This window comes from Patiria miniata, unplaced genomic scaffold (genome assembly GCF_015706575.1).
Source record: "Patiria miniata isolate m_02_andy unplaced genomic scaffold, ASM1570657v1 HiC_scaffold_6, whole genome shotgun sequence".
NCBI lineage: Eukaryota > Metazoa > Echinodermata > Asteroidea > Valvatida > Asterinidae > Patiria > Patiria miniata.
In genome coordinates this window covers 11,840,095-11,850,909 of record NW_024037073.1, presented here as the reverse complement: position 1 = coordinate 11,850,909, position 10,815 = coordinate 11,840,095, and the positions used below count along the sequence as shown (strand labels likewise).

The following is a 10,815-nucleotide window of genomic DNA, read 5'->3' as shown; positions in this document are numbered from 1 at the left end:
CCGACGCCCCATAAGTCCGAAATTTCGGACTTATAGGCGTCGGAGCTCTGAGGCGTCAGACTTATGATACGGCCCCCTTCATATAGGAATTGTTCTGACCGAGCCTGTACATAAGTTTGACCTAGTCTGAGCTCAGACTGATGGAAAAATAATGTCATATGCTGTAAAACTAAAAGCCACTGCGCGCGCATCAAATGGATTTTTGGCAAATCAGCCATTTTGCTATTCACATGAAAGTGTGCCCCTTTCCTGATATGTGTTTCGCAAACGAACGGTTAAATTGAGTCGATCATCATAACATTAATACTAGTTCCCGCAGGGGACTTTTCTACGTTTTCAAGCCTTTTTATTTCGGAAAATTATGTAAAGCTATTGAAAGTTGGGATGTCACGTGACTTATAAATGATTAATATCCTTATTTCCATCGCTCTGAATGGTCGATCATTATGCATATTAGTTGCGTCACCACCCAGGGCCGCGTTTAGACCCCCAGCAAAGACGAAAGCTGTAGTCTGCTCCTAAAAATGGCGTCCGATCCAGATATGGCGGATGTTTCCGAAATTGATTCAGGGATGGCTGACGTCTGCTATTCAGAAGTCGAAATCCCCGTCACCGAGGTTGAAATTGAAAGTATTCCAATGGAAAATATCGAAACGATTCCGGCTGAGAACATTGTCACAATCCCGGTCGACAACATCGCAAATGTGGCAACGGTAGAAACTGTTGAAACGATCGAAGGGCAACCGATGATCGCCCTTCAGCAGCTGTCCGATGACCAAGACGAAATCGTTTTGCAAACAAGAGAAGAGGTGGTTGGAGATGTTGACGATTTCGGAGGATCTACATATATCATAGATTCGGTACCTGTTCCGAATAACGATTTGGATGATCACTTTGGAAGCACTTCAAAGCGAAAGAAGGGTAGGAAAACATCAAGAACGAGAGTTCTGGCCAGCGGCGAATCCGTGTTCGATGGTGGAGAGAGAGGCAGCAGAAAATGGGAACAAAAGCAAGTGCAAATCCAGACATTGGAGGGAAAATTTTCGGTCACAATGTGGGCTTCAGGTAAGAGTCTAAATTAATTCGATAAATTTGATTTTTAAAAAATTTCTATACCGTTTCAAAAAAAGTTTTAAAATGTTTGTTTTGAAACCTAAACATTGCAGATTGGTCTGCGTGTCAGGATTCGAGACTCCCGTCCGCGTTATTGGAGGAAAAAACTGTTAAATTCGTGTCGAAGAAAGATAGAATTTATCAAAGGTAGCTCTTAGATCAATGCTGCATGGTTGAGGAAACTTGAAGTCAAAGGATTAACATCGTTTTTGTGTGAAAACCTGTCCATTTGGTTAGTTTCGGCCATGTTTTTCGCCATGTTTTTCGCATGGGCGCAGCCATCTTAAAAATGGCGATTCAAGATGGCGCAGCTTCGGAATGTCGGACATTTTGAGCTCTAAAAAGTCGTGGAAAAAGTTCTTTCATTTTACCAATCTAAATACCATCGTAATCTACACACATGAGAGGATATTTCCATGTTCATATGGGTACATTTTGGCTGGGTTTTTGTCATTAACAACGGTGTCATTTGTGGGCAAAGTTTTTGCATCGAACATTTTGTCAAATTCCAAGATGGCGGCTGTTCGTGTGGCGCGTGGATTTTGTCGGAGAAAACGTACACGTAGGGTGGTAAGCGTGTTGAGTTTTCAACCCATCTGTCCAGCAAATCGGATCTCGAAATCAGAATCCAATACGTTTACTTTGTTAAAGACCTAGGCCTTGAGAACAAGACATTAATATTTTATTTAGGAACAGAAAGGTTCCGGATTTGTAAATCATGTAAATTCGATCCGAAACTGACATTCTACAAAGTACAATCTAGTTTTCGGCATGGGCCCTACCGACATGACCGAATTTCTAAATCAGACGATTCGTAATTTCGTTGCAACGTTCAATGTTACGTTGTGTCAGTTAGTTCATGGAGGTATGTCAGTTCAACCATTAAAATCTAAAAAAAAAAAAAACCACATTATTCACCAATGTGCCTGTCTGTGCCCTTTTTTTGCAGGAAAAGTTTTAACATGTTTGACCTTCATTAATTATGTTATATAGCTCCATGTTTTAATGGAATAAAACGATTAGCCTTCTTCTCATTTGCATGTAGGTTGATTTTGAAGCATGGAGCCTTTGGAATTATACAAGGAGTTACTATGACTAGTATGAGTTATTCCTCCATGGTTAAATTTTCTTTTCAAACAAAACATTGTTTTAAGCAGAGCAGAAAGAAAATAGAAAATCTAATTACCATGATTACATGTATTTTATGATATTTCTGCATATATCTCGTGATTCTTTGCAATTAATTCAGGATCTAATTCTATGTAAATCATGTTCACTGTATTTGTTTCATAGATCTGAATGCGCGCCAGCAGAATTAATCTTCTGTGTCATGCACTCATGTTTGTTTCACAAGTTTGTAAACTATTTGTTTTTCCTTAAGCTCAATCAAAATTTTGTTCTGCATAGTTACATTTTGAATAAAAAATTTAAATTTAATGAAATCAATTGAAAGACTGCTAAATAATTTTATTTTCAAATTATCAAAAAATAGGCTTACTGCAGTGCAGTTTTTTTTTTCTTTTTAGATTTTCTTGACATCAACAAGCTGCTTACAAATAAGCAATAGTAGTATTGGACTCAATGCGTTCAGGTGGATGTTTATTAGGCCAAAAAAAAAAAAAAGTCGGTCTCTGGTCAGCGCGCGCATCGATTTTAATCATGCGCGTCAATCTTTTTTTTTTCCAAAATGTTCCGCAGTAGCTCCAACAGCGCCCTCTATTGCCGCACCTCCTCAATTTTTTTTACCAAAGAGCACCAAGGAATGGGAAATTGCACCAAGGCAAATGATCGAGAGCACCAAGGCCAATAACGGAGGACACCAATGTACATGAGGACACCAAAAAAGCAAAATAGTACTCCACCTTGTCTGTACAATCCAAGCTTGAAGAAAAAAAAAAAAAGCCAAAAAAAGAGAAAAAAGCCGCGTCCCCGCGTCAATTCCGGAACTTTGGTCTGACCAGAGACCGAATATTTATTTTTTTTTGGCCTAATATATTTAAAATTTTTTTTTTTTTTTTTTTTTTTTTACAAAGTTACCGTATCAATGATGAAAAAGATGTATCTACCTAGAATTGTTTTTGTTATCAGACTGACCTTTTCATCAGCTGATTCATGATAACACTCTGGTTCAGGGTTCTAATCAGCATTTAGAAAAGGGTGTACGAAATGTTGAACCTGCTGAATCTTTGTGCATTTTTGTGTGTACATTTGTAGAAAAGTGTAAAGTAGAAGGCTGCATCCTGATTCCACTTTGTGACCTTAGTGATTGTTAGTCATTGCAAATGTGAGAAAAAAAAACCAATCTGATCTGACAAACATTTCCAATTTTGTAAGAAAATTTTCATTACTCATAGACTTTGTACAGAGCCGTCAAAGTGACGTCATGATACTTGTGTGTCTAAAATATCTTACAAAAGATGCCACTTGAGCCATTCCTCCGGCTAAAACACTACATGTACTCTTACTTTGGCACGAGAAAAGTCGAGAATGCATGTACTTATAAATGTTTAACTTAAGATGTGGGTAAATAGAAGTGACATGCAACTTGGTACTATCGCAGGAACATTTTTTCTTGGTTTTGAACCATTCCCCTTCTAACCACATCCACATTCTGAAGCAAACAAAATTAGCAAATAACAACAAACACCACACCTACATGTACTATTTTCCTGTTGTATGTTGTGTATGTAGATGTATAAGTGTGTATCACTTCAATCACGTGTCAACTTTAGGGAAACTGCATATGTGTACAACTACAAGGTCAAGCACAAACTACAGTTATGGCAAATATGCATTTACATGTAGCTCGGGTGAATCCAGGTCGGATTAAAGAGAATCAGTCCCAAATTTGACTCCACTATTTTGAGACACCAACTTTCAGAAGTAGCCAATTTCAGTTCACAAAGAATACATTCCAGAACACCTCTTAACAAATTTTATCTGGCGAATGATATAAATGTCTGAGAGAAGGATTACACCTCTTAAAGACACGATACTTTATGGTCTAGCACTATACTTTATCAATGGTGGTATGCAGGTTCCCCCCCTTTTTTTTTGCGGTTTAGTTGTTTGTTTGTTTGTGTTTTCTGTGTCAGTTTGGAGTCTGAATGGACTTGTGACTCCTGGAAGGCGTGGAATTGACATGCCGTATGTTTTGTCTTTCTCTTGCATTTTAGAAGACAAAAAGAATCTTTCGGATGATCCAGACCTGGGCTCGCAGCAGGCGTTGTCTCCAAGTCAGGACCAGGGGCATCACAGTTCATATGAGCAGCCGCCAGACTACTCCGAGTACCTGACCGGCAAGAAGTTGCCCCCAGGAGGCATACCTGGAATTGACCTGAGTGACCCTAAACAGCTGGCTGAATTCGCCAGGTAGTAAACTATTCCCTAAACTTTATAGCAAGTTGTTTTTCCCCCTGTGGTTGCAGTGAAGTTCATCTGCAAGTCAGTCACAAGTATGGTCACAAATAACAGTGAATGTACAGTGTCAGAGGAATACCTGTACCACAGTTCATTTCAACAGCTTGTTAGTTGTGGCTTGACTTGAGATTGCTTGACTCGTTATTGATTGACTCGTTATTGACATGTACAGTTGTACATTTGTAGAATTCCGAGGACAGTGACAAAAAGACTGGGACCAGTTAATCTGAGATTTTCTGCTTTCATATATAGCAAAACTGTGAAAACTCCTCTGAAGTCTTAATTTGAGCTGACGTGGAGAGGTTTGAAAAGGAAAATTGAAAGGCAGGCCTATTAAAGCTGATTCTAGACCAATTTGGTCAGAAGGGTGTAGGCTGTCATCCAAGTCCAATTTTCAGGCCAATGTGAGGCTTTACAAGTGACTGTGGTATGTATGTAAGTTAGTCAGTGAGTCAGTCAGGTGCAAAGAGGATTGAAGGCTGGCTCCTGTGGAACCAGCAGAAATATGCAAATGAAATGGCTTCTTCCTTGTTTTAACCCTAACCTTCCCAAATCCTCCCAAATCCTCTTTGCAAAATGGAGGATTTTGCAGGATTGAGGCTATATGGCCAAAGTGTGTGGCTGATTTTTGAGGATGCACTTGTGTCATAGTCTTAGTCCGGACCTTGTGTTGTTCATGCTCAGCCGTGCATAAATGTATGCCTAGATTATACTTGATATCCTCCACACTGCTCCAGGATGTCACTGGCTCTGCCTCAACATATTTACCGTGATTGCTGGAGGATTTGGCAGGATTGAGGCAGTGGTCACCCCTGCAAAAACCACATTCAAGAAATAGCAGAGGATTTGGGAGGATTGAGGCCGTATCTAATTTGTACATGGAGGCAGTTGGAGGATTTTGCAGGATTGAGGATGCATCCTAGCAAAAAGGCCGAGGGGTTAGATGCAAGAAAATTGAGACCAGTGATCTTATTTTCAAAAATCCTAATTAATTTCAATAAATTGCTTTGCCTAACTGTTTGGAAGAACTCCCTCCCTAAAAAAGAAATTCCATTTAAAAAAAAGTTTATTCATGTGACAACTCCAGACAGAAACCATTCTTCAATAATTCATAACTGTCTTTAAAATGTTTTCTTTCTTTCAGAATAAAACCGAAGAAGCCGAAAGATGATGATTTACCGCGGACCATAGCGTGCCCGCACAAGGTACATGTACGTCTTTCCGTTTTATTTTCTTTTGTTTATAATCGTTGTTTGTGTTTAACCCTTGTTACTGCCCCATTCTAATTTGTTTTGTGATTATTTACCACAATGGGCCCTTCAATCCTTCAACCATGAGGACACATCTTCCAACCCTAACCCTTAGCATGATTTACCAGGAACCATACCCATCCTGGCAAATTCCAACACCATATGGGAAACAGTACACACATATTTCTGACTTTGTTTCTGGAGGTGTGCCAACCCAATGTAAAAGACTGTCAGTTTAGGGGTACTGTACCCATCCTGACAGATTCCAACAATACATGCTGTTGGGGTTTGATGGGTTGAGTTCTGTTGGGGTTAATCTCTTGTTCCCATTTATCAGCTGAATATATGTAATTATTTTTTATGGATGCACCAAGTTCCAATTTGCAGAAATTCTTCATTAAGATTTAGAAAAAATATTCATGTCTTTCATCATTAGTTTAAATAGTTTTATATATTTTTAATTCTCCCCTTTTTGTAGCACATTTAGCTACACAGTACTTATCCAACATAATGAATATTATATTTGTCATTTTGGAATAAATCTAAAAACGAGGCAATACAAAAAAGAAAAAATCCAAGAGAAAGAAGTAGTTCATGTCAGTACTTAATATCAGCCGACAAGTGTCCAGAACCCGCTTCCTCATTCATCTCTTAACATAAACCAATTTTCTCACTCTGCACACACAACATACGATTGCTGAGTTGCTTTTTTTGTGGTCTTTGTTATTTCTTCCTTCAGGGCTGCACCAAGATGTTTCGGGATAACTCGGCCATGCGTAAGCATCTGCACACCCACGGGCCGCGCGTCCACGTCTGCGCCGAGTGCGGCAAAGCCTTTGTTGAGAGCTCCAAGCTGAAACGACATCAGTTGGTGCACACAGGGGAGAAACCATTCCAGGTAATAACGACACCCATGTTGGAACTATATATTTTGTACCTTCGTCTTTTCCTTTTGAAAAAAAATAAGAAAATCTTTGTCCACTTTTATAATGCTAGTGTTGGAAAATGTGTTAATTTAATGGTGTGCACTCTTTATGTTTTGACCTGGAGTACTAGCATGATTTTTATATTTATTTAGGATGAGATGAATAATTAGAAATGGAAAAAAAGTCACAAAATTGACAAGGAGAACTACAAACAAAGTTACGTTCTTACCAAAATTTTGCAGGGAACTAGGCACAATCGCTCCTTGTTTTGCATTTAGACTTATACTTTGTGTTTGCTTGTCGGACACTGTCTGGGTTTCAAGTTTTGTTGTTGTTGTATGAAATAATAATAAAAGGGCTAATGGACGCTTGTACATGTAACTGTAAAGTTTCTCAAATCTTGTAAAACAAAAATTTGTGGGGGTGGGGGGACGTGTGAAAAAGGGCTTTAGAGATTTCAGAAAGTGAGAGTTGTAACCAGGGACTAATTTCGTGGCTCTGCTTAATGTTAGTGATAATTCCCTGCTTACTGTAGCAAAAAATTCTGTCCTTACAGTAAGCGTATTTCATGGGTTAGTGAGGAATTTTGGCTTATGTGCATGTGTACATCCTGTAACTAAGGATTCTGTGCTTACAGGGTTAGCACTCAACTTTTTTGCTAGCGCTGTTAGCACAGAATGGTGATGATCATAAGCGTTGAATGCTGTGGTAAGCAGAACCATGAAATTGGGCCCAGGTCACGAGGCAGGTCACAATTAATGATAAATGAACAATGACAAAGGAATCATTTTGGTCACAGTTCATTTGAACAGCTTGTCCTTTTACTTGAGACTGAATTGACATGGGTTGACTTGTGATGAGTTTGATGACTTGATTACAACTCTAACTAACCATGCATGTATCCTCTGCTGTTTGTTACATACAGTGCACGTTCGAGGGTTGTGGCAAGCGTTTCTCCCTGGACTTCAATCTGCGCACTCATGTCCGTATCCACACAGGGGATCGTCCCTACGTCTGCCCGTTCGACGGCTGCAACAAGAAGTTCGCCCAGTCCACCAACCTCAAGTCCCACATCTTGACCCATGCGAAGGCCAAGCCCATTATCCCAATGTGAACCCCCAGAACTTCCCAGAATTTCGAGCGCGATTTGTTCTTCAGTGCAGACAATTGTACACAAGGTTTTACATTCTTAAAATCAGGCAGCAGGCTTTTCTTACAGTAACAATATAAGGAAATACTTGGCTCTTGAAGGAAAACACTGTCATTCCACAAAAGCAAAATCTTTTTTTGGAAAGGCTGTTTTATCTATGCCTTGATTACAAATTTGCTTTACCTGCACTCCAAAATTCCATGGGCACATTATTAAAAGTCACAGCGTCATCAACGTTGCCAAAAACTTCAAAGGGTTGAGTAGTCCACAGTTTATGTGTTGTATATCAAGACCTCGGAATTTTTGTAAAATTGATTAAATCAATGCGATTTGGCATCTTCCATTCTGCTGACTGTGCCTCCCATTGGAGTAGGAGAGGTTGAACTGTGAGCATTGAACTATATTTTGCATATAGCTTTGGGTGATACCATTAATACAACCTCTACTTAGAAGTATAAACTTCATATGTACTCTCTTAGCCCCCCTCTCTCTCATGGAGAGAGATACCCTATCCGTCAAGATCTATGAGGTGACAGGTTTCAACAGTTCTGTAAATTGGGCTCATATTGGTACAATTGACAGGCTGTGGTAGTTTTGGTTAAACTGAGGGTACCATGCTTTGACTGACATTGATAGATATGGTGATTCAGCGCCTGTCAATAATGGATTTAGTTCAGTGACAACGAAGGCACAAAAGGTTCACTCATGCATATATTCCAGCACAACAAAGGCATTGCCCTCTAAGATGGCTGCTACCCAAGTTGTAGCGGTATTCAAGGTCACCCTATCTATTGAACCCCTACAACAGGTTATGACAGTTACGTGGTCTAATCCATGGGGGTTCAGGCAGTTGGTGACCAGCCTGTACAAAAGCTGTGGGAGAGGAAGTGGATAGATTTTGTTGACGGTTTGCGACAGTTCTATCAGTTGGAGGGTTAGTGGTCAACATGCTAATCGTAACTGTTATGGAGGGACCCTTATGACATTTTCCGTGTGTTCCATGCAAGGGTCAAGGGCCTGTGCACACTCAGTCGAAAATTGATCATACAAATTAGCATCTTTTTTCATAATGCTGGTGTACGCACCTAATGTGCTTCCTTGGCTCTTGAGTTTTAGGCAGGCCACTCGGTGCCGTCCACACTCCTGTACAGGGTGGGTCAAAAATTGCAAAACTTAAATGTCGGGACTATTGTTTTGGTGAAGTTCAGTATGTGGCACTTTGAAAATCTAGGATATGCAAGCCCGATTCATAAGCTTTCTTTTAGTACAAGAATCATTCAAATCACTCATGTACTTTTCAAGTTACGAAATTTTAAACACAGCCACTGTTTTAATGGTCTTTCCACGGATCACAAAAAAGGTGTGCGTTCTTTCAGCAAAACCAAAACAATTCACATACATGTATATGTGATTTGTTTTCGTTTTGCTGAAAGAACACTTATCTTCTTGTGATCCGTGGACAGAACTTTAAAACTGTGGTTGTGTTTAAAACCCCGTAACTTGAAAAGTACATGAGTGATTTGAATGATTCTTGTACTAAAAGAAAGCCTGTGAATTTGGCTTTGTATCCTAGATTTTGAATGGGCTACATGCAGAACTTCATTAAATCAATGGTCCCCACATTTGGGTTTTGCTTTTTTGACTCACCCTGTATCTCAAGTAACTGGCCAAGGAGTTTGTGGCATTTCCCTCAAGCTCAGTTGAAAGAAGAAAAAGGGCCGTTTTGAAAAGTTGTTTATCAAAGACAAAAGCCTCATTTCAGCGACAGAGTTTAAAGTCAACAGCCCAGTAAGTTTGTAAATATGTCATTCAGTTTTAAGTGAATTGCAATTTCTGCGGAGCATTTGACCTGCACAAAATGGCCCAAATGGTTAATGATGACTGTGAAATTGCGAAAGCTATTAAGGAATTTGAAAAAATAATCTTTACATTCAACTTTTTGTTATGTGAGGTTGAAAAATATCCTTAAATGTTAATCTGTGATTCTCCTGTGAAATAGTTTTGTTTTAAATAGAGTACAGAGATATTGCAAGGATACAGATGTAGCGTCCAGTGTAAAACTATTGCAAATAATTTGGGATAAGGTTTAAGCTGCATATGTAAATTCTTCCACCCACATCTGCCCCTTAAACAACAACTATGTTTTAACAAGCTTAAGAAATTGCATATAAATTTTGATAATAACTTGAACAGTGACGTCTCTGGGGGTGCTTTCATTGCCCGGAACAAGCAGGACAACCCCTGCCTAAATTTCCAAATGGATTGATTCTTTCACGTTTTTGTAAAGTAATGCAAGTTTTTCTCAATGCCATACTTGGTCCAGTGAACTACAGATGAACTTTTTCAAAAATTGGGCAGAAATGGCCATTGAGACAGAGCCCTTACACACTTCAAATTGCAAAGCATGCTGTTACACTGGGAACCTGACCTTTTGAAATTTCTTATGCTTTAACACACAGTTCTTCCTTCCCAAATAGTCTGATTGGCCTACTACACATTAACTTAGCACTCTGCACATACACATGCGCATATAATTATTCAAATTGACTTCACCCCACATCATCAGGGCCTGGCTGCATTCCACTTGAAGTCTTGTGCATATGTTCTCAAAATCTTTTTGCGTATACCTAATAGGAAATTGTTGGCCAACATCAGTGAATTATTATCCACAGTCCTTTGTGCTCTAAGATCAATTTCGGATATCCGGTTCATTAGTGACTTCATCAAACACGCGCACGCACCAGCAATTACGAGCGCCATTTGGCTTACACCCATGTTGCGTTAACTTACAGTTCCATTCGTGCTATGCTACACCGTGTGACGTATGCATGTTTAAGTTGAAATGACGTCACACCAATGAACCGGATAGCTGATCACCTCATGCCAGCAGTATTGGTTAAGACCAAGGGCACTATGTGGGGGAAAAGAATCACATGCACACTTGCTGTCTTTTTAC

The 10,815-nt window shown here is 39.5% G+C and overlaps 1 protein-coding gene across 2 annotated transcripts; it reads left to right on the top strand.

Moving 5' to 3' along the window:
• Positions 1-468: 468 nt before the first annotated feature.
• LOC119742672 (transcriptional repressor protein YY1-like) lies at positions 469-8,840 on the top strand. 2 transcript variants are annotated; one of them, XM_038218825.1, is made up of 5 exons: positions 469-1,065; positions 4,290-4,485; positions 5,678-5,738; positions 6,523-6,681; positions 7,635-8,840. In XM_038218825.1, exons 1-5 carry the CDS (start codon positions 525-527, stop codon positions 7,821-7,823), a joined length of 1,146 nt encoding a protein of 381 aa, XP_038074753.1. In that variant the 5' UTR covers positions 469-524; the 3' UTR covers positions 7,824-8,840. The 2 variants fall into 2 exon arrangements, with proteins under 2 accessions (XP_038074753.1, XP_038074752.1); XM_038218824.1 differs by having other exon boundaries at positions 5,678-5,744.
• Positions 8,841-10,815: the final 1,975 nt, after the last annotated feature.